Source organism: Lactuca virosa, chromosome 5 (genome assembly GCF_052849685.1).
Source record: "Lactuca virosa cultivar CGN04683 chromosome 5, Lactuca_virosa_CGN04683_v6, whole genome shotgun sequence".
NCBI lineage: Eukaryota > Viridiplantae > Streptophyta > Magnoliopsida > Asterales > Asteraceae > Lactuca > Lactuca virosa.
The window spans coordinates 327,045,389-327,069,938 of record NC_136430.1 but is presented as its reverse complement, the minus strand read 5'-3'; the positions used below and the strand labels follow the sequence as shown (position 1 = coordinate 327,069,938).

At 37.1% G+C, this 24,550-nt stretch overlaps 1 protein-coding gene and 1 long non-coding RNA gene across 4 annotated transcripts; both read right to left on the bottom strand.

Moving 5' to 3' along the window:
- Positions 1–10,016: 10,016 nt before the first annotated feature.
- Positions 10,017–11,341, bottom strand: LOC145116719 (carbohydrate esterase, putative (DUF303)). The gene is made up of 2 exons (XM_079053045.1): positions 10,578–11,341; positions 10,017–10,486 (listed from the first exon to the last, which is right to left on the bottom strand). Exons 1-2 carry the CDS (start codon positions 11,136–11,138, stop codon positions 10,295–10,297), a joined length of 753 nt encoding a protein of 250 aa, XP_078909171.1. The 5' UTR covers positions 11,139–11,341; the 3' UTR covers positions 10,017–10,294.
- A 1,217-nt stretch (positions 11,342–12,558) lies between these two features.
- LOC145113130 (uncharacterized) lies at positions 12,559–24,187 on the bottom strand. 3 transcript variants are annotated; one of them, XR_013710735.1, is made up of 5 exons: positions 23,789–24,187; positions 23,131–23,210; positions 19,771–19,837; positions 12,818–13,009; positions 12,559–12,728 (listed from the first exon to the last, which is right to left on the bottom strand). It is a non-coding gene; the product is annotated as an uncharacterized LOC145113130 (long non-coding RNA). The 3 variants fall into 3 exon arrangements; XR_013710736.1 differs by having other exon boundaries at positions 19,783–19,837; XR_013710737.1 differs by lacking the exon at positions 12,818–13,009.
- Between the last annotated feature and the right edge of the window lie 363 nt (positions 24,188–24,550).

Sequence of the window (24,550 nt, the reverse complement as noted above, 5' to 3'; positions counted from 1 at the left end):
AGTTACAATCTTGGAGTATGACTCTAAGAATTGTTTTGGAACGAAGTATGACTCATCTTTTTGATTTAACCATTTCAACAATTCATGACTCCTCTTCTTAGTCATAAGAATGCACTAAGATGACTTTAGAGGACCAATTGTGATATGGTATCTTAATCATTAAGATGATCATAAACATGATACTAAAGTACTCTCCCATCTTTTCAGATTTGAGAAACTTTTATCTTTCTGCCATACTTTGATTCTTCTTATTCGTTCTGTCTCACATTGAAACTTCTCCAATGCTACAGACTTATACTTAAACTTATAAGTATAACCATATTTACTGAACTTAAGTAAATCATGACGAATAGTCTTCTTGATCTTTTGTGGTGGACTTGACCAGTGCACAAGAATGTGTACTCGATCGCTTAGTCCTTTCCTTATTCACATAAGGAATTAGTCTTAATTTTCCAAGCTGAAAGTTCTCATTCATCATACTATATAACTTGCATGATTCCAAGTTTCGGTCCAATTGAACCTTGTCTGATGAGAATCTTTCCTTATTTGGTAATATTAGACACTACCACAACCGAAAGAATCAAATCCATTTTTCCAATATTGCTATCAATGGAATCTTATAAGCAACAACTTTTCACAAATGCCATTGTAAGGATATTTAAAATAAATAAAATCAAAACCTTTTTCTTTTATTTTAAAACTTTGCGGAAAAACTTATCCTTACAATCCATATGAAAACCTTGTTGTTATCTATTCCTAAGCAATATAAATATCATAACTCTTAAGTAATAGCCCAAAATTCTGATCACCGAACCATGCGATTGAAATCCATCTTCGCGATCAGAATCAGCATGTACTTAATAGAGTTAGACAATGGACTTTACCTGAAGTAGAGCCAAACTTATTGACTTTAACATCCTTAGGTAAATTTGGCAGCTTCGTAACCAATGCCCCTTCCTTTGGCAATAGTTACCTATGGACCCTTGATAATGGGACTATCTCAGCCTTCGCCTATCTCTTTACCATTGGGTCAACCGAGTTGACTATGGCCGATCCCTTTCTATTGGGAAGAGAGAGCTTTACTGGATATCCAATGTCATCATTATCAATGTCCATAGCGTTTTAGAAAGTTGATCTTAGCAAATAGATAAGATCATTAAGGGTCTTGTCTTAGTCTGTATCATAGGATTCCCAAAAGAACTCACTATGTGACTTAGAAAGTAGTTGAGCCACTAACTTTCTCAAGACTTTTACACCCAACTCTCCCGGCTTGTCAATATGTGACTACATCTCCAAGATGTGATCACACCTAGACCTTGCCTTGCCAATAGGGCTTGAGTGACCTTAAACTTTTTAGGAACTTGTGGGTTAGGGAGAATAATTGGAGGAGGTGAAAGAAGTATGATATCCATGGGACATCATCTTCATTTAGGAAAGCTTGTTTCAAGAGATTTGGGAAGATCATAAATGTCTAGACCAGACATCTTTTTGGGAGATATTCAAGATAGTTGATTTAAAGTCCTTAATATGACACCCAATATGAAATATTAAGGCTAGGACGCAACAAACTATTTTATAACTTAGAAGAGGGATGCCGTAATCCAAGCTATAAAATATTTGAAGGTAGGTGAATGACGATTCACCAATTTCCACCATGAAAAACGAAATAATTTATTAGGTTTTAATTGGATTTGAAAGTCCTAGATCTTTGAGATTCATTGAACTGTTCAAATGCATGTTTCAATCTCGAGTGTGCCCTTCAGGTTTTGTGACTGGGATGCCGAGGATCACAAAACAAGGTGTGAATAACCATGCAAATATACTTGGTACCCTTAATATTTACCCCTTAATCAGTGTGCCGGTTAACCACACACGCTCCACCGATACTATGATAAATATTAAGTTACCCTTTGCCTACCTTGTTAAGTCCAGGTTAGTGTGTCGGTTAACCACACACGCTCCACTAACGACTTAAGCAAAGTGCAAAGTGTAATTTCATGGGTTAGCACCAAATTCACATTTTCCTAAGTAACTAAGATTGGGTATTAATAAGAGTTTAGTTACTTAGTATTTATCATTAATACTTTTAATGAAAGGAGAATTATAGTCCTTGTCCTACCCGTTCGGCTAACGACCCTCCCCCAGTCAAGGAAGTGGTGGGTGAGAGTGGACACCCATTAAACTGCCATTTTATAGGCAGTAACCTTATACCCCCCTTATAGACCGGCTTCGTGAATGAGGCCTACTAACGGTAAGACTGACTTTACTCTTATACATATATATAAATATTATTAACTTATAATATTATAAAGTATAAGGGTTGAATTTTAACTTTTAAAATTCTAAAGGCTAACTTGGAATTAAAGTATTCATAAGTGAAAACTTTTCAAATTCCAAAACTTGAGGGCAAGTTTTGAAACTATTCAAAACTAATTAATTCCATAACTTATGAGTTTAAAGTAGTTTTAATTAAAAAAAAAACTCTTCAAGTTCCATAACTTGAGGATAAGTTATGGAAGACTTTAAACTAATTAATAAAACAAAATAACTTTTTTTTATTGTAACTTATGGAACTAATTAAGGTTACACTTTTTTTTTTAATTTAATGAAGAGACTCTTGAATCTCCATAACTTGAGGACAAGTTATGGAGTCATAAAACCATTTAATTAGAACTAGACTCTTCATTTTGTAACCTTTGCCAACTTTTATGAGTTTTATGATTCTTAAATGTGACTTTTCATATAACTTGAGGACAAGTTACAAAAACACACTTTGGAATCAACTCTTAGATTAAAATGGATTGAAAACAACTATTTCACACAACTTTTCTATTAATCTAAGAACCTCATAAGAACAAGATAATTCAAATCATCAATCTTCAAGAAATTAGCATGAACATACAAACTAATACAAATCTTGAAATTATGACAATTATCTTAGAAATTGGATTAGCATGAACATTACCACATCAAAAACAAGTTTATAAGTCCAAAAACATCTTAGGGTAATGTTCCTAGTCCAATTCCAGCCAAAACAATTGAATATATGCATCCAACTCGATTTTTCAGCTACTTTTGCAAGTATAACAAGAAAACAAGCCTAGGCTCTGACACCACTGTTGGGTTATGAGCATTCTAACACTCCTAAGTGTACATGCAACCCTAAATACCTTGGATCTATGTTTTCTCTATTATACATACAATTATGAACATCCAAGGTATTATCCTAATCTAGCATACAAAATAATAAATATAACAAGATAGAATACATACCTCTTTGATGTAGAATGTCTTCATGAAGCTTGAGTGCCTAGTGCCCCAAGTGTGACACCTCAAATGGTTCACACAACACCAAATACACTTGGAATAACTTGAGAGAAACTAGAACACTCCTTAAAATCGTCTAGCCCTCACACTCACACATTAGTGCACGATTTCTTGAGCCATGGGATTCTTTTATATGGTGGCTATTAGGGTTACACCATGTAACTCATAACTTTACCCATTCATTATGCTCCATGGATTTTAACCTCCATGGAGTATCCATAGGTCACCCCATGGACTTAGTCCAACATAAGGAATCTTGGATCACAAGCCCACATATATAAGAATGAATGATTTACACAATCAACCCATATATTTAATTAGTCTCCTTTTGATCACTTAATTAATTCCAAATTAATTCTTGATCAATACTAATTAAATAACCTTATTAATATATTAGAACTTATAATATATTAACCAACCTTAAGTGTTATTTCTCTCATTATAGTCTATCCAAATGCATGATGCCATGCAACCCAAATGGACCATGCCGGGTCGGGTCAAGTCTTACCAATTATAGTTATGGACTTAGACATTAATCCAACACACAATACACCTTTTGATAAGTTCAGTAGTTTCACTTTTATTAGACAAAAAGAATACCCAGGTGAAATGTGAGTAATCGTCGATTATAACTAGGTAATAGGAGTTCCTATTGATGCTCAAAACGTTCACGGGACCGAATAAATCCATATGAAGTAGCTGAAGGGTCTTGTTGATTGAGTTGACCAATTTGGGCTTGTGTGGCTTGCAATGATGTTTTCCTTGAGCACATGCCACACATTTCTCAAAAGTGATGAAATCCTTTATTGGAAGATCACAGACAATGTTATTCTTAGCAAGACGTTTGAGGTTCTTAGCGTTTGCATGACCGAGACGACGATGTCAGAGCATAGCATTGTGTTCTGAGACCTTTAAAAATAGACATGTTACTTGCTCGTGAACGTTGTGATTCATGTCAATGATGTAAACATTCCCTTCACGCTCAGATCTCACAAAAATCCAATCCTATGGTATGATGATACCAGGCTTCAAAATTAAACACTCCTTGTTTGTGAAATGAGTTGAAAAACCTTTGTCACAGATCTGAGAGACACTCAGCAAACTGTGTTTCAACTCTGGAGCATAATTAACATTCTCAAAACTCAAAACTCCGTTAGTAACCGTACCCTTCTGAGTGATTTTTCCTCCTTATCCTCCCATAAAGGAAACATACCCTCCATTAAAGTTATGAATGTCATGCAGTTGAGAGATGTCTCCTGTCATGTGCCTGGAACAGCCACTATCAACATAACAAGGTCTGATGATATTCCTCCATAGCTGTTCCTGCACAATGTGCGGGATTAGTTAGATTTGGGAATCCAGTCCATAGAGACACTGGGTTGACCATTTCCATCTACACATGTAACTTCTTGCCATACCATATCCTTTGAATCAAATAATGTACTTGACGAATTTAAAGGACGGTGAGGTGATTGGGCCGCAGGACTTTTGGGCACCCATCTATAATCAGGTTTAAGAATTTTATTACTGACATAGATGGGGGCTTTAACATTTAATTTTGAAGACTTTTTGTCCTTTGTGTTTGACCTTTTGGGTGTCCATCTTTGGTTAGATGATGACCCATGAGATGAATTTGGTGACACCGATCTTAGTTTGACCAATTCGGTTTCTCCAAATTATCTCTTAAATTTTGTTTCAAAATCTTTTTGTCTTTATTTTCTTTGACAACCTGATTTTTGTCCTTATTTGCATTCCAATCACCATCACTGGAACATGACCTCGATGAATTTCTTTTGAGATATCTTCCTCGTGATACATTCTACCTACCTTGTGCATAGTAGGGAACATATGCACGATTTGGGAAGTTTCTGGCAATGTGTCCTGGTGTTCCACAGTGGAAACAAGTCTGTTTCTTCAGATAAGGGCTGTTACCGCTTGTCCCTGGTTGTGTGTCCAGATTGTGTCCACAAGTACACTTACAGTTGACAGTCTGTTTGACTTGTTTTGGTGGACTATATTTACTAACAGCAGGTCCATTAATATTGGAATTAACAACCACATCATCACACATATTAGACACAAAAGAAGTATCATTTTTCAAAGAGACATTGTTTGAACAATCAACAAAATCAATGAAAATAGTAGTATCAGTTTTCAAAACATCATTTTTAAAAGCAATGCCATTTTTTAAAACAGAAACACTTTCTTCATCCTCCTTCATGTCTTGCACTAGGGATTCATCTGCATATGAGGTAGAAACGTTAGTATCGTTCAGCCTATCATTATTTGCTGTCTCAACTACAGTAGGTTTGCCATACTGCATGTGTGCTTCCCTTGTAATTTCTTCCTCAACCAGAGGAGTAAAAGTGTAGTTATCATTGAATGGAGGAGGAACACTATCATAACCAAGACCTACATTCTTTTTACCTAGCCATATAAGTTTCTTTTCAATGATCGTCTCAACTTTCTTACTTGACACATCAAATTTTTTAAAATTAAAATCTTCATTTTAAAACTTATTTTTCAATGTGTCAAGCTCGACAGTTAGACTGACAATCTTTTATTGAGCATAATCATAGTGTTCACATTTAATACTGTATTCTTCCTTAATTCTTTTTAGGTCTTTGGTTTGGGCCTCTAATTTTTCTGTTAAAGGTTTTTGGGCCTTTCTGAGAGTGTATCCTTCATATTTAAGGTCCTTAATTTCCCTAATTAATAAATCATGTTGATCGCGATAATGTTTAATTTTATCACTACAGGCTTGAGAACAGGAAGTTTCACTAACCTCTTTTGTGGCAGGTGTGGTAGAGACCATGAAAGTGAATTGCAGTTCCATCATCTCTTCTTCAGCTTCTTCCACCTTTGAGTTCTCTCTGATCTATGCCAAGTGTGCTGCTTCATGTCTTGTCAGATTCAACGCCTGCATTTGATCCTCCCAGTCAAATCTTTGTGCCACCATTGACATGTTAGCTGTTTCATTGTTAGTTACAGCTCCTTTGTTGTTCCCTGCAGGCACCATCGTCCTATCGGGATTGTTCATGGTATCTGGTTTGGTGCATTCACAAGCAAAATGACCTGGCTCGTGACAGTTGAAGCACCGGAGCTTGCTCTTGTTGAACCCCACTTTCTTCTCCACGTTCATTCCCTAATTGTTCTTCCCTGTGCGCTGAGTAAACTTCTTTGCCATGAAAACAGCCATAACTATTTGCCACGTGATATCCATCTCTTCTACGTTCTCGGGATGAATCTGATCTAACTCTCCAACCATGATTGGAGGAGCTAAATCTCCTGCCAATAGAGCATTATAGCAATTCATGAATCCAGCCATTAAGGCCATGTTCTCTTCAACTTCTTTTGAAATTGATGGATTTTGAACTGTAGCTGTGGCCTTAAAACTTGAACTAGAAGAACTTGAAGGTGACAGATGTTGATGAGATACAACAAGATGAACAAAATGAGTTTGTTGAGCTGAAAAGGCACTATTGGTTGAGACTCCTAGATTGGCAGTAGAGTAGGAATTCACATGGTTGACTTCACGCTGCTTATCATCCATGTCACATGCCTTGATTATTGCCATCGCTTCTGCAAGGGAAAGCTTGCTCAGATCTATAGTCTTCTTAATTACTGACACATTCATGTCTCAGCTTCGTGGGAGAGAATTCAACAGCTTCTTATTAATTTCTATGTGTGGTAGATTGATCCCAGCCGTACTCATCTCAGTAGTGAGATTAATAAACCTTTGCAACTGAACTTTAAGAGACTCCCCTAGAACATGATTAAACATGTTGAACCTCTGTCGAAGCAGGTCCTGTCTGCTCTGCCTCATGTCCTCATTTCCCTCATAAACCTCAATCAAAGCTTCCCATAAATCCTTTGCAGACGTGTATTCCCTAAAACCTTGTGCAATTTCAGGAGATAAGGACATGGTAAGAGTGGCAAGAGCTCTGTCATGTTCTTCAAGCTTTTCAAAGTCCTCATCTGTGTAGTTCTCTATCTTTTTATCAATAACAGTGTGAGCTTCATCATTCAAAGTTGTTGTAATCTTGACTGGACCTCTATGAATGCTCTTCCATATTTTGGCATCCTTCAGTTTAATATACTTCTCAATTCTGAATTTCCATTCTAGAAACCCATCAGCAGACAAAAGTCGAGGAATGCGAGTGGCAGTCCCCATAGTAGAGTCCAACTCCTGATGCACTGAATTGTTGTACTGAGAATGCATTTTAGTTAACAAAAACCGAGAACACCCAAAAATTAAAATCCGATCGAAAACAAGGAAAGTCAACAGGAGATTTGACCGAAAACTCAAAGAAAACGTTGACCGAGAACCAAGAAAAAGTTGACCGGGAACTTGGTGATTTCGGCCGAGAACCAAAACCGAATATGCTTATTTCTTTCACAGATTTCGGTCTAAATGTTGACCGGAAGCCTTGAACTTTGACCAAAAACCCACCGAAAACCCTTTAGGATGTGGGAGCCGAAAACCTCGATTTCTTATTAGGAAAATACCGAAATCCCTTAAATTTCGTGATTCAAATGATAAGGATCCAATATAATCCCGATATTTCAGATGAAGATCACGAAGAACATGATGAATGCCAAGAATTCCAAGAACAACTAATCGATGATCAGCCAAAACGAGTCCCCAAAATTTTTATCAGTTTAAATCAATTTTCGATTAAACCAAAGATCTCATAATAGTTAAAAACGAGTCCCCAAAGTCCTTGAATCGATTGATACCTTAACAAAGCTCTGATACCAATTGTAAGTCCCAATAATGCTTAGCTTATCAAGATATCAATCAGACTATCTAATGAATACGAAATATAAATCAGATAGCGATTCAAGAACACACAAATAATATTTAATGCACACGATTATATTAGATCAAATCGTCTGGTACATCAAGGAAACTCCTAACAGCCGAATACCACAACGAATGAACAACTAGAAAAAGTAAATGACTGAAAACTATTTATACACCAAGTACAAAAGCCTTATCACGGCCCAAGCCCATCTGACCGAAACCACCATAGTGATTTCGGTCCCCAAAACCGAAAACCCAATAAGCTTATAATTCTAAAGCCCAAGATCTCTAAAAGACTAGAAGCCCAACATAAACCATTAAATATGACCCAACAACTGTAACTCTTGTTTAAAAATAAAAAATTTTATCATGGTTTTTAGGTTGTTACATGAAAATAAAATATTACAAAATTAAATTTACAAAAGATAATACAAATTTCTTAACATTATTAAACCTCGTCTACCTTTAGCATCCTATCTCAATTGAGAATATTCGTAATTACCTTCCAAATTATTAGCTATACGTAGGAATAAACACCTACCGATACGAAAACGACGTTTGAATTGAATGTGGTTGTATAAACAATCATCGAAAAGTAATCATATACCAGAAGTGTGTGTGTGATTTTACGATCCATACTTATTTAAATTCTAATATTCTTGATGGCGTTTGAACTTTCAGCTTGTTGATCCAACATGATGACTGACGTTTCTGAATGAGTGAAAAGACATATCATCCCCATCCGATGAAGATGAAGATGAAAAATTTATCATCATTTAATTGTGTTTGTGTAGCATGTATAGCAAGTTTTGTAAAGAAGATATGTATTTGTAGCGTGAAAATGTATATAAAATAAGATAGTATTTATAGGTAAATATTTGTATTTTTTAATATCAATTTTTTTGTTTAAATACATCAAACCGTCAAAATCTCTCTCTCTCTCTCTCTCTCTCTCTCTCTCTCTCTCTCTCTCTCTCTCTCTCTCTCTCTCTCTCTCTCTCTCTAGAAATGGTATTCACGCATCAAACATATGCCAAATCACCCTTACACAAGGTCCGTAAGGACTATTCCACATAGCCTTTATTATTAGGATAGTCGAGCCTAACCCTTTTTTATGTTGTAGCATGTGAAGTATGTTTCTTCTTGTACCATATTGCATGTATTTGTCTTTCACCATGGTGTTAGTATTGACTATCTTCTGTTATACACGTTGCAATTTTTTTTTTTTTTTTTTTTTTTTAATGTTGGTTTGCTTTCAATAGATAGCTTTTTTTTTTTTTTTTTTTTTTTTTTTTTTTTTTTTTTTTAATGTTGCTTTGCTTTCAATAGATAGCTACCAACTCTTTGGTGTCTTGATTCACCATGGTGTTAGTATTGACTATCTTCTGTTATACACGTTGCAATTTATTTATTTATTTATTTATTTATTTATTTATTTATTTTTTTTTTTTTTTTTTTTAATGTTGGTTTGCTTTCAATAGATAGTTTGTTTTTTTTTTTTTTTTTTTTTTTATTTTTTTTTATTTTAATGTTGCTTTGCTTTCAATAGATAGCTACCAACTCTTTGGTGTCTTGATGTCGTTTCCTTACATGTTGGTTTGTCATAGGCCGAAGGTCATTTATATGAAGCAGTAGCTCTTCTATGAGTTGTGACATATGAGGTATAACTACTGAGGTCCACCTACCTTTCCGGCTTTACCCCATTTGAATGGAATAAATAGGGTTTGTTGTTGTTGCTTTTATGTTGCCTATGAGTCACATTAGGTTCATTTTCAGGGACTGGACTTATCTGGAAGGTCTATCTTGAACCCATTTACTGTTGATCCAAAAAAACATTATCTCTACATACAAAAGTACCCCATGAAATCACTCAGTAAACCCATAGCAAAAAAAAAATATACATATATGTGTTAAAAAACTATTTACCTATTACACTTTATAAATAGCGAGTACGATGTACCAAATATCACATTACACAACAAAAAAAAATATATATCAATCCGTCAATCGATAAACCAATACCAATTTCACATTTGGATTTTCACGAACATCAAACCAATAATAACAGATAGATGGCAAATATTGCTAGTGATTGGTGAATGATACATTAAACATCTGAATTACAGACAGTATCCGGTTAAGCTCCGGCGGAGGAGCCGCCTATCCGAAATGGGCGAGATATGCGTCGGCCAACATGTGTCCAAGTTGAACCTGAGCTGCCGTCGTTAAATGGAGGTTATCTTCTTTCAATTCCAATCCCTTTGCATCAACACACACCACATTTGGTAGATCAATTGCTTTCTGTGCTTCTCTTATTACCTCTATGTAGCCATCACCCGATGCTAGCGCCACCTGATTATACCCCCAAAACCCCCAATCAATTCACTGAACGAATCATGGAGATTAGATGTAAGATCGGTGAGATTAGTAAATAGTAATTGACCTGAATAATTGGCAGTGATGGTAGTCCAAGATCTGATCGAACATTGTGGATTAAAGTCTCCATGTTCGTTTTATAAGATCCAGCAGCGTTTTGCGATGGCGCATCGCTCTCGCCTTGGTACCAAAGCATCGCTTTGATCTCTCCGCCACTACTCGCCGCTGATTTCGCCCTCCGCACCATGTCTTCATATAACTTTTGCCCTTTAGCCCATTCCTTTATGGCGGTGCCACCTACTGCACACGGCACGAGATCTATTACTCCGGGGATGTAATCCTTTACGGCGTTAGCGAATGACATTCCGGGACCAACACCGCAGGTCTTCTTTGTGTCGATGTCGGCATGGAGTGGCTCCTGGGCGGTTTCCCAGATTAGGTTAGCGTTGAGACGGTGGATAGTGGAGGGATCAGGTTTACAATCATCAGGGACTACCCCATCCCAACGCTTGTTCTTAACGCCGCCGCGACCCGCCATGTTGCTCTGGCCGGATAAGATGAAGATCTGTTTTTTGACGGTGGTGGTGGTGGATTGATCATCTTTCTGGGTTGAACTGGAAAGACCCATTGTTGCAGTTGTTCAGTAGTTGACGAATTCCGGATTCGATTAAAGGGGTTTTTATCTTTTATGAATCAAGAAGGGCTTTGGATTTGTTATTTTGTTTATAGTACGCCTATCATAAATCATCCATCTTCTATTGATGAGCCCATGTACACAATGGCCCATGCTCTTGCCAATAGAAACATTGGTAATCAAATTCGTTGATTGGAAAAATCACACTCAACTAAAAAAGAATATCATCATATAAAAAGGTTGATGCACCCTTACGCCATGTTTCAATTTTCAAATTGAATAGAAGGCGAAAGTTAAGAGTATAGAAAGAAATAAAAAGAGTAAATTACACGAATGGTCCTTATGGTTTGGCGTAATTTGCATGTTTGGTCCCTAACTTATTTTTTTTAACTCGGGAGGTCCCTACTATTTGTTTTGTTACAACCTTGATCCCTGTTGTTTGTTTTTGTTACGCGCTTGGTCCTTGTCTTACCTAAAAAGACTATTATTTAAATAGGGGAAAATGGTGGGGTAGGTAAGGTAAGGTGAGGGGGGTGGGGTTAGGGGTGTGTTTATTTAAATAAAATAAAAAACCAAGGGCAAAATAGTATTTTTAGGTAAGACAGAGACCAAGCGCGTAACAAAAATAAACAGTAGGGACCTTCCGAGTTAAAAAAATAAGTTAGGGACCAAACGCGCAAATTACACTAAACCATATGGACCATTTGTGTAATTTGCTCAAATAAAAAAGTGTAATATTTGGTTTTCATGTTCTTGAGTTGAAAAGAATAGAAAAAGGAAAATAAATGCTAACGATCTATGGTTATACCCTTCATTTGTAGTTTTATCATTAAATTTTTTGAAAAGAAAAAATTAGTTGTCATTGAAAAGTTGGTTGATAACAACTATTTGCAAACATATTTTACAAATGTGACTGATGTTACCGGCATGTTAAATAGTTTGTTGATAACAACTAAGAGTGTTCTATATAAGAATGTAAGAGTGGAGTGTGAAGGATACTTGTAGTTGTTGGTTTCGAGGGTGTTTTATAATCGTTTGTTGGGAGGAGACTTTCCCATCAGATGTGACATGGGTTTTAATGGTGTATCTGGGTCGGCTTGCCAGACCGATACCGACTCAGTCACAACAGGTTGGTGCATAAACGACAAAAGTGTAGCGGTTCAAAATAATCGACCCACAAAAGAATACCATTATATGATGAGCAAAAATTTCCTAAAAAGACACATCATAGGAGGTGCGTATAAGTACAGATCCTAACAATAATAAAGTACCAAACATACTACATAGTTGTCTTTACCCGGGTAATGCAAGTTACCGGGTAAAACCTTGCATCAAGGAATATTGAAATGTCTATAAAAGTCTTCGAAGATGCACTGATAAAGTAACATAACAAAAGAGATATAACATCCTAAAATCAAGGTAAATTTTTCATTTTCGAAACGAATCCAAAAACCATAAGTGTTTACAAAACATAGTTTCCAAAAGTCGTTATTATGAATCAGAGTATCCTAAAATTGTAAAACACATGAAAACCAGGATGATGTGCACGATCAAACATTTGCCTTGCCCTGACCTCTGAAATACCTAAAACCACAACAATCAAACTGTAAGTCAAAGTTTAGTGAGTTCCCCCAAAATAACACACACAACGAAACAGATAATAACATGCATACATGAGCCTTCAACATGACTGGACTGCCTCATTAGGCCTACAACCTATGTGGACCGCTCTTCGATCCTTCGGCCTGACTGGACCACCTTGCATGGTCTACAACCTATCTTGACCGCTCTCCGGGCCTTCGACCTGTCTGGACGGCCAAATAGGGCCTACAGTCTATCCAGACCACCCCGTGTACCTTGGCCTTCTGCACAAAGCAGGACTGCCTCAACCCAACAATAACAATAACATGTCGACATATACAGTAACGTTCAAAATCCAGCAAATATAAGTAATCATACATATCTACCAATCTATCACATATCCAGTAACACAGGTAATCATACAGATCTACCAGTCTGTCATATAACTAGCATAACATTATCCAATATACTATGATACATAATCCAGTAGGCTAGCATTGGTGACTTCGACCCACAAGTACAGTAAGGAAAACTCACATGGATCACAAAGTCGACTAAAACCCAGCTCAATGTCGAACTGAGCACAGCTAACATATCTCACCGCCAAGGATGGGTGTTAAACTTTTCCTATCAATCCACACAAGGCAAATCCTAGGTCTACCTACTAAAAAAATAGAAATTTGACCAAAAGTCAACTCATACCAAAAGTCAAGGGCCAATGTTGACTTTAACCAACCGCCACGTCGTGGGCCTCATATAACCAAAAATATGGGAAATTCTCAGTCGCCACATCGTGGCGATCTATGGCCACGACGTGGGCATCGGGTTTCCAGCAGTTTAATGGATTAAGCAAGTTTCCTCGATTCCAAGAGCTCCAAAGCTCAGATCTGGTCCATTCTATGGTCTAAATGGATAAAGTTTCCAACTTCATCCATTAAGACGTCCAAGTAGATCCAGATCTCCAACCCTAAGCCCAAATAAAGCCAAATACCACCATGACTAAATCATTAAACCCTTAATCTGAAAAGTCCTTAATCCAACCACTTCAGAAGGGTTTTCTAATACGAGATCCTTCATAAAGATAGAAGCTTTATAGACATGTATGTTCAATACATGACTAGAATCCATTTTAGGTTAAAATGAGCTCTAAAGACCAAAACTCAAGCAAATGACGAGAACTTCCACCAAAGACTAAATCTACAACATATGATGCTCTTGGGACTCGGGAGAGTCATAAAGTTGCCAACTTTATGAGTTTCTTCATTCCAAACTTGCTTAAACATGAAAGAGATGGGACAATAATCAAGATCTAACCACTTTAAGCCATAAAGCAAGGAACTTGGACACTTAAAAAAGTCCAAAGATGCCCAAAAGAGATCTTCACATCATCCAGAAAGCACCACAATCCTTTCCAATGACCCTTCTTCCTTCACAAGTACACAAGGTCACCACAATAGACTCACAACTCTCAAGGAGGAATTAGGGTTAGGGTTTCTAAAACTTGAGGGTGATGGAGGTTGATAAGGATCCCTAAAAATGACTTAGAGGGGTTTAAATATGAAGCAAACCCTAAAGAATCATGGGCTTGGGCCAGGACAGCCCCCACGCCGTGGCAACCTTTGGCCATGCCATGGCAATCCAATAACACACAATCCATTAAACAATTTCCACGTTGTGACCCTCTTTGACCATGTCGTGGCACAGGATTTCCTCCAAAACTTCATCTTTGGTCCCTGATAAAAGTTAGCTTAACCAACCTGGAACATGGGTGTTAAAATTCTCCCCCACTTAAGTTAGATTTCGTCCTCGAAATCGCTCCCTACTACACCCCATACTATTCATACAATCCTTCCAGAATCCCGATCCGAACTAAGAAATCAACTCATACAGGCGACTGCCCTCCCATACTACAAACAAAATCCAATCTTAGTGAAACTGACATACCTTGACAAATAATGAATCCCTGACCCACTAACTTTAACCAATAAAGAATAATCATCACTACTCTACCGAAAATTCAGAAATACAATACCTTGTCTGACTCCCAAGCTGGCAAAACCATCCCGGAACATAGTCAATATGACTTCACTCCGCAACTCGAACCATACGAAACCCTTCCGATCCTGAATTATATTGCTGATACCACTAGAAGATAGAACCTCTGACTATTCATTGTTGTTGAACCCACTACTTGAAAACAAAGGCGACTCCCAACACAAGTCTCAGTGAAATAATCGTTGTATTGGAACACGAACAACGTCAACATATTCCACAACTCCCTCTAGCCACTTCGAAATCAAGGCATCTATATAGAGAAGTCGAGAGATCACTTGAAAACCCATAGCTGCTAACAACAACCCAATAACTTAAAAGTACTCGTCCGAAACAACTATCTTTTTCTCCTTAACTGAAAGACCAAACTTCCAGTGAAAACCACTTAGACTGGAAGACTTCTCAAAAATGAAACTACAACTAATTTCATCAATAAACTCCCAAAACCGGGAACCCGTCAGTCTAAACTCCAGAAACCATGATCTATGACTGATGGTCATTCATTTGTCGTACCTACACCTAGTTCTTGACTAGGAACACCACCAAACCATGCAGAAAAATACCCATGACATCCCAATCGTGAATTTCTCCCATTCCCAAATTCGGAAATTGTTCCCAAAAACCTTAAATACACACTTAACTTTCCGACAAGTCATCACCAACCCGCTGCCCCACGAGCATAATGATGGCCAATTCAATAATCTCACGTTGCATCCAAATCCCTCATTAGATAAGGTGTACATCCACATGACAAACTTCTACTATCCTTAAGATCCAAACCAGCTGGTCATTGAGTCTGTCGACTCCCAACAACGCACTAACAACCCAAACATGCCACTAAGACTAACGATATGAGACCTAAGAGTCTCAATCAAATGAGTACCGGGTCCCACCCATATGAATAATACAACCACTGGTTCACAATACATCGTGACACCTTCTAACCACTAAAACGATAAGCTCATGGTACTACGCCGATCTTGCCGTCAATCCATCACTAGCCTGAAGACTCACGACCAACATCACATGGCCTAAAGATACTCAACCATCAATCCACCGTCTTGCAGGAATCCAAACATCCTTCTTAACGCTAACTGAACACAACACGAGCCATACCCTCTATCACGCACAATTCCTTTCAAAGCACATGCTACTACCAATGCAAAATCAGACGAAAAACATGGTCACACACAACCAAAAAATGAGATAGGAGGTCGCACTCTTGTTCCAATTCAAAGGCTATAACCCAAATAAGAACCATGCATATAACTCGAACCAAGTCCTCCATTGCGATATTGTATAGTCCACATACACCCCACACGACAATATCTAATGAACTTACCACAATACACATCCTTAAGGGAACCCATAACCAACCGTGGATCTACTGCATTCTTTTTTCCTCACAACCTTACACAAAGGATGAAGTTCCAGTAGATCTAATGAAATGATGAAACACAATCATTAACAGAACATCCTCATGAATGACCGAAACAATATCACATACCTTGATTGAGACTGAACAGATCTCATCAATACGTAACTAGCTTGATAAAACTTTTAAAGTTATCCAGAAATGCTGCTAAAACCTTGGTCGGATCCTTCCAAATACCAACCCTGCCGACACTACATGCCAAAATTGGATTCTACACAGATCTAAAGCCACGTCTGGAAAAATAGACAACACTGCCCTAACTTCTAAACTTCCAATAACCAAGGTCATCTGCCAAACTCGAGCTGAACTTGACGATAGGTTGATGCATCCATTGAACTTCAACTGATACAACTCGAAACTTCCGAAGAATCTCCACTATTGATGATGAACGAAATCACCAACGATTGAGGATGCATTGACAACTAATGCAATGATCCTACACGCTACTGAACCAAAACCCACATGGAGCTAAACATACCGAAATCTGAAGCTAATTTACCGACCAACAACTGCCCAACCTAGACCATAGATAACAATTATACAACGAGCTGATAAATCCCTCAGCAACTGATACTTAACCTGAGAGACCCTAGCGCCTCTTGATATATTCATCGGCATCCCAATAGGAACCATTGGCTACAACGAGCTCCTTGACCAACAACTTCCTGCCGTGAGACAACTCGTGAAATTACTGAGCACATATATCTGATAGCAACTTTCTATACACCCCCGACTTGTGTAAATCTTGAACAAAGGCCTCGCATACCCGAACTACAGATCCCTATGAACCATTCTTCCGATACCGTAAACTCGAACAGATAGATGATCCTCCAAGTAGAATACCTAGTTCTCCCCCACTTAGGGTTTGAACTACCACCAACTAGTGTTGAAAACAAACCATATCTCAAACCAACTCAACTAGGTACGTACCATTCCTGACTCTTGAAATGTATAACACAATGCAAGTTGATCTTCCAGATAAATACCAAGCAAACTCAAAGAGATTCTGAATCTCAGATGGAGACCTCGGAAACTTCCAATCATAACCACCTCTAACATCAAGAATCTCATGCATATGCACAAGCAATAATTCTTATAGTCCATACATAACACATATTCTCTATCTAGAAACAAATGGATTACCACTTACCTCGCCCACAAATCCCCAACCATCAGTTCATCGTGAGGATCATATATATATATATATATATATATATATATATATATATATATATATATATATATATAAGAGGCATCACTCTCATAGTCGGGATACATCAGAGACAACAAAAGTTGTCTCTCCCGATTCACTTCCCTGATCACCTGAAACCATCAACTAGCACCTGACCTATCCATATCCAAAGAAGGTACACCCTTGATCTCATATCAAAGCAACCATACCACAAGAATCCTCTTGTGTATTCCTATACTGCTATACTGCCACCAAAAACCAGAACCATCTAGCCTCATGTTGGGTCTACATCCCAACTCTGAAAATCACATGTCTGCTCTCCCTTTCCTCTGAACACGGAAAGCTAGAAGAACATAACCCCCACCGTAGATAGTGACATTCCAATCCATCTCCAAATCACTCAGCCTCCGGCTGCAATCCTCAAGCTGATCTTAACAATCGCTTCTTTATTAAGTCACACGACTCAACTGGCACTACCTCGATCAAGGCTCTCGAGACCTCACAATCAACTAACTCACCTAGGTCTACACCATTCAAACCCAAACTGACATGGCCACTAAGGCCCAAACCTCAACTAGCTCCTTAGAATCCTCGTGACCTCCCTCGATTCGAGTATGAATCATATGCTTCTAGTAGTACGGGCCTGGTCCTAAACCTACTCTCTCGTCTCTTTCTTGATTCCTGGTCCCACTTCTAGAGTTATACTCTTGGTCCCTACAAAAAAACGTTTGTTCCTCCCGGTATCGGGTCGTCAATGCATCCCATGTCATGGTCTCCATTTCAGAAACCGAAATAGACTGCACAATCAACTCCCAACAACTCTTTGCTACATGATGCAAAAGGTCTAAAGCAAACCAAATCCTTACTTCTATAGGGAAAAGATTGGTGTGGAAGGCAACTTGCATTTCTTCAATCCAACGTGCGCTGAGTACCCTAACATTCCTCCCATCAATGGTGTGAGGCTGATATATGACCATGTCGAGGCAAGTAGCATCACTAGTCGGTGACTGCCTCAATACATTGAAGGATGCCAATAGCTTATCGATCATCTCATTTACTTCCTTCTTGATACTCGTAACCATAATCGATACCACTTTGAACAATTCCCTCGAGATTTCTAAACTAACCATCTCACATAAGTCTGCATTGCTTGAACTCGATCCACCATGATATTAAGGCACCGAACCATTCCCCACTTAAACAATCATCACCATTCTGAAAACAACGATAGAACATATTCAACTAACCCGTAAAGCTAAAGCACACTCACCAGCTTCCTAGTAGCATTGTGACTTTTCTTGACCCTCGTACGGATCCTATGCTTCCAGTAGTATGGGCCCATACTACCATCCACACCTATCTGTATTTTTTCAGGAATCATCCCAAAGTTCTAGGTCACTACACTTGACCACAACTAGGTGTACTAACACACACCTATACGCTCAAAAGAGCCACAAGCTACACTTCTTAGATTCTCACCCTAGGATTCTTCTCACACATATGCATGCACTAACATGCCTTAATAATTTTATCAGGTCACTAGGAACTCCACCTCACCCTGTTACCAGTTGCAGAAGAAACTTTTACCGGTGTCAATTAACTATTTTACAATTACAGTTACATTCATCAAAGATTAAACAATCATTCCACTAAAAGATTATGCACTACAACGGTTGGACTCAAACAAGAGTTGTGCAATATGGCCAAATCAAGCATTCTAAAACCATTTAATCTTCGTGACATGCAACCTAACGTATTTTCTCAATAGTTAAATAACATCAATAAAGGTTTCACATAACACAAGGCAAGCAACATTCGAGCAGAAAATCCAATAGTCAATAAGGCATCATGAAGATTAGGAAATTCTAACACACAATTCCTGAGGATCTTTATCCTACACACCATCGTGCATCGTTAATAGTTCATATATCAAACACAAACATACATCTCTCCTAAACATGCATTCTAACATGCAACCCTAAGCAGATCATTGCCTACTTCTAGCATGTAGTTCATAATATAACATCAATAACATATCAACATGTATGTATATTTTGGGAGATCGTTTTCCTTTGAGCTTCAACTGACTATACACATCGCATCTTCGTTTATTCTTTTAAGTTCATTTCTTTTCAAAAAGGTTTATAAAAATTCTCAGATCCATAGTTTGAGTTTGGAATCACACGAGTGTTCATCCAAATACCTCAAACCAGGGCTCTGATACGAAATCGTAAAGTCATAATTTCCAGAATAAATATTTTCATTTTTAAAATAGAATAAACACCTATTTTTGTAAAGATACATCTGTGTCAAAACCATTTGTTCAGAGACCATAATTCAAATAAGGGTTATAAGGAAAACAATACAGAATCTCGAACCATCAAATCGTTGATGCGTGTGTGTATAGTCCTGCCTTCGTGATCCGGTAAGTACCTGAAAAACATTTAAATCCACAACTGTAAGCCAAAGCTTAGTGAGTTCCATAAAATACCCCACACAAAAATACATATACAATGCATGCACTAAGGACTACAACACATGGTTGGACTGCCATCATGTGACAACTCAGGAAAGACGTCCCTAACCACTGTCGAAAACCAACGTCAAAACACAATCTTGTAAACACCAAAAATTCCAACCATCACTCCTATTAACGTCAAAATCATAGGCTCAAAAATAAGTGCACAAAAAGTCGCGTCACTTTGCGAGCAGGTTAACATATTTAAATTCTACATGCTACCACAATACTAGAAATATAAATTTGACAAGAATCCGACATACTACAAGCGAGATATGACATTTATAGGAAATAAATGTCTGTCATACTTAAAAAGTTGCAACGACGAAAACTATAAGGAGATTGGCCGACTTTTGGGAAAAGTCTCCAACTAGGCAAATGTAATACTACTTAAAGTAGGAATTATGGAGCAAAGAATGCCTAAGACGGAAATCATATGAGTGAGATATGCTTTTTAACGATAATAAAAACTACACGAATATATAAGAGTTGTCGAAAAGACGGTGTTCGTATGCGAGAGTTATGAATTTTCGAAGTTGAATTATCTCGTCATGTACGCTCGCGCGCAGTTACACATAATTTCATCGAGATACGGAATGACGTGGCACACTAAGGACACGACACGTGGCATCATCGTACGCTTCGCGCGTAATTAGACGGTGCACAATTCGCGACACACACCCTAAAACCTGCTATAAATAGGAAGCATTTGCAAACCACTTTCCTCACCCCTCTCATTCATTCTCTCTATATATCGATTCTCGTTCCACTATCCCAAATGTCTCTCAAAGTCCTAGCTTGTGGATTTCTAGCATATATCAATGGTTTCAACTATCAGGTGAGTTGACAATTTCATTTTCAACTCTTTTCGGGGGGGGGGGGGGGGGGGGATACATGTCTAAAATACAACTTTACATAGTTATCACTAATTATAGTTAGATAATTATGCATATAACATTAGGATAATATTATGTCTGGTAGTTACTCTGCCCAAATACTTTAGCTAATATTATGCCTAATTGTTATGTTGAACCACTATGATTGATAAGATCATACCTAGTTGTCACGTTGGCCAGTTGCCAGGAAACACTGAAACTCGTTATTATAGCCACATTTGGATAAGTTTAGTACCTAGTGTTACTCTGCCAAAATTCTCGGCTACGCTAAGTAGACTATATATATATATATATATATATATATATATATATATATATATATATATATATATATTCAACTATCGCCCGACCTATAATCGTTAATTCTTAACTGAGTGAGAGAGATATGTATAGATCTATACGGGATTGACACTCCCACCTATGGTTGCTAGCTACAACTTGATGACAGGTCGAAGCAAGCATAACTTTCTAAACACAGTGACGTCCGATGAAGCATCGCTGTATTTTCGGGATCAACAGTCATAGTTCGATTATAGGAACTCATCGTAATTTTTTCAAACTAAAACTAGATATCATAAACTACTAATAAGAATTAATCAAGTAGTGATAGTTCACACAAACACGGGGAAGCGAGTTTAGTTCAAACTAAAAACTAAACTATCATGAACTACTGATACTATACATAGTGATAGTTCACACAAACTCGAGGAAACGAGTTCGAATGCAACATCCACTATTCTTGAGGTACGCCTTGGTAAGTAGTGCCTACAACACAATAAGAATATTAGGAGAATATGATCAAAACACTAAACTTGAGATATGGTAGCAAGTAAAATATAAATATTCTATCCAAATGAAGATTCCTCAACTTTGTCTCCTAAGGCCCGTATATTGCTTACAGTATTGTTTATCTTCATAGCAAACTCATCCACTGTCTCCATCTCCTTCATATTTAGAACTTCAAATTCTGCTTTTAACGTCTGCACCCTTGCTGTCTTTACTCTATCAGCCCCCATGTACATAATTTTTAGAGTATCCCATGCTTCCATTGTTGTTTGTTTCTCTGCCAATGACAACAATATATCTTCTGGCATACCTTGATATATGGTTGCAAGTGTCATCTTATCTTTTCTAACTTTAACTACATCTTCTGGTTTACTGGGCTTTACAGCATCCTAAACACCTTGTGCTTGCATGTACACTTTCAATGGCCCATGCAACATAGTTGTTTCTTGCAACATAGGATGGTGTAGTGTAATCTGCCCATCCTTCTTGTTCCTTGATGAATCTCCCATGGATGCATATCGGGTGCATATCGGGTTTGATATTTTAGCATAAACTTTTATATGTTCTGATACCAAATGTTGGTTTATTGCCTTTTGAATCACTTGTCTTTTGTAGAAAAATAAAAGGGGAGATGGAGAGCTTCCTTGTTTTCGTGTGTATGTGCAAAAAAAAAGGGAGAGCAAAATGCAAAAATGTCAAAAAAACGTTAAGAGGAAGTGTCTGACTTTTTCATTTAATACCTTTTCTTAATACAAAAGGAACATTCATTTAAAACTTGACAAATACTATCCACCTACTTCATTTAAACTACTTTAAGGAAATTGGCTAACAGCCTTGATTAAAGCAAATGGAAATAACAAATGCAGATAATATGGATAGTTGCACGTGATTGTCATAATTCTTCTTCATTTTCCTTTTTTCTTGTTTTTTTATATTAAAACCTTATGGATTAAACCAATAATTACAAGATGTTAATGTAATTAACGAACATCTAAGTGAATAAGAAGATGTTATGGAGTAGGTAGTTGATGACAAAGATGAAGGACTTGGGGTGGAGATAGACTTGGCATGATGCTGATGATGAGGGCGATGAGCTTAGGCGTTTGACTAAATCCATGAAAAGAATAGATTTTTTAGAAGATCATTAACAGGGGCGGCTCAACCAGTTTAAGGGCTCTAAGCGAACCAAAAATTTGGGGCCATTTGTTCTTTACTATAGTTAATGTTATAAACCTCCTCCTTTATCTGGGTTGGGACCATCAATAATAAACTAAATAATTTATAAATGGCGGAGTTAATTTTTTTATTAGGTATATGTTTTTTTGTGAATATATTTAGCAACAAAAGTGACTATGATTCACATTCAGCATCAAGTCCATACTTGGCAAATTTAATCATTATCTCTCTACCATCAACAACTCTTCCTGAAGCAATGAAGCAATGGCATAGATGTAAAAAGGAAGATTGTTTTTTTTTTTTAATTCATGAAATGGATTATTTAAAAGAAATGGAAATTCAGTTGTTACCATTAAGCTTGTCCACTGCCTTCTGGGCTTCATCTGCATACTTATATCGAACAAAGGCAAAGCCCCGAAAATCCCCAGTCCTATAATCAACACAGGAATTACATAATTAGTAAAGCCAAATATGCTTAGAAAATAATAATTGGAATAAAGATTTTCAATTTATAACATAATCAAAACAAATTATGGGAAAGTTAATAATATAATTGGGTTAAATGCAAGAGAGTGTGACTACATTTCACTGATCTGTTTATTATAGCACCCTATGCTCATTTCTTCCAATTGAAGCATTGTTCTTTATAATTCTACCTAATATAACATTGTTATAAATAGTTACAAAGATTTTAAGCAACTTTCCTTGCAATAACTAGATAGACTTTCAAAGCAAAATATTGGAATTGTAATGATATAAGAAAAATTTTCTTTAAGCACAACGAAATTCTATGTTATAATAGAAAAAAAATGAAAGAATGACAAACAAATAAACAAAATTCGGTTGGCAATTCTTGCATTTAGCCATATTTTCCAGAAGTAGAAACATTTCAATCACTTTGGTGTATGAAAAACGTTACAGAAGAAAAATACAAATGCAAGATTCCACAAAAATGATAAATCCTATTATTGCACATTAACCACTAAATCTAATTGGGGGAAACTGTACCTGCGATCTCTAGGGATGAAAACATCAACAACCTTTTTATACTTATCAAAAAGGGGGAACAAATCATCCACAGTTGTACTTGGAACGACAAAAATCGTTAGACAAATCAAAGGTCTTACAAATTGAATGATGAAATTATGAACTTATGAAAGGTGATGTTGAGGACGAGGACTGAATAGGTTATAGGTATCTCTGATATCCGGTGGACCTGCTCTTCCGAAGTGCAACATGGTTAATCGTTTTAGGGAACGAGAATGAAGAATGAAATTAGAAGACAGAGAACGAGAAGAAGAACAATTGCAGGTTGAGGTCGCTTGGCTATCGCTGATTCAATTTCTGGCATGCTCAATCCCTTAATCGAAATTTGGGTTAAGTGGGGCCCTCTTAGAATTGGGTTAAGTAAGCCCTTGCTTAATTTCAATCAAAATAAAACCGGACCTGGTCATTAAGCATAAGTTAAATAAACGTGTTATTCACAAAGATGACATTAGATCATCAAGTGCCAATCCACTCAACATAAATTAGTAAGGTTTGTAGCCGACGGATACAATATGGGTCAAATGATGTTGTAACCTTCTTTGGTTAGCTTTTTGAATAACCATTTTTTGAATTAATTAGCTGGCCAATTGTATATAAATGCATACTAACTTTCAATGGATTTTTGAACTATGGTGAATGCATTCTCAACACTAGTTGATTTGAATTTTATTTAGGTATATGTAATATGTTATTGGAATGCATGTTATATAATTGTCCTAAAGT

Excerpts from the sequence above, each read along its gene's own strand:
- LOC145116719 (XM_079053045.1), bottom strand. The coding sequence starts at position 11,138 with ATGGGTCTTTCCAGTTCAACCCAGAAAGATGATCAATCCACCACCACC. Across the intron at positions 10,487-10,577 it reads CATCACTGCCAATTATTCAG|GTGGCGCTAGCATCGGGTGA; the intron begins GTCAATTACTAT and ends GGGTATAATCAG.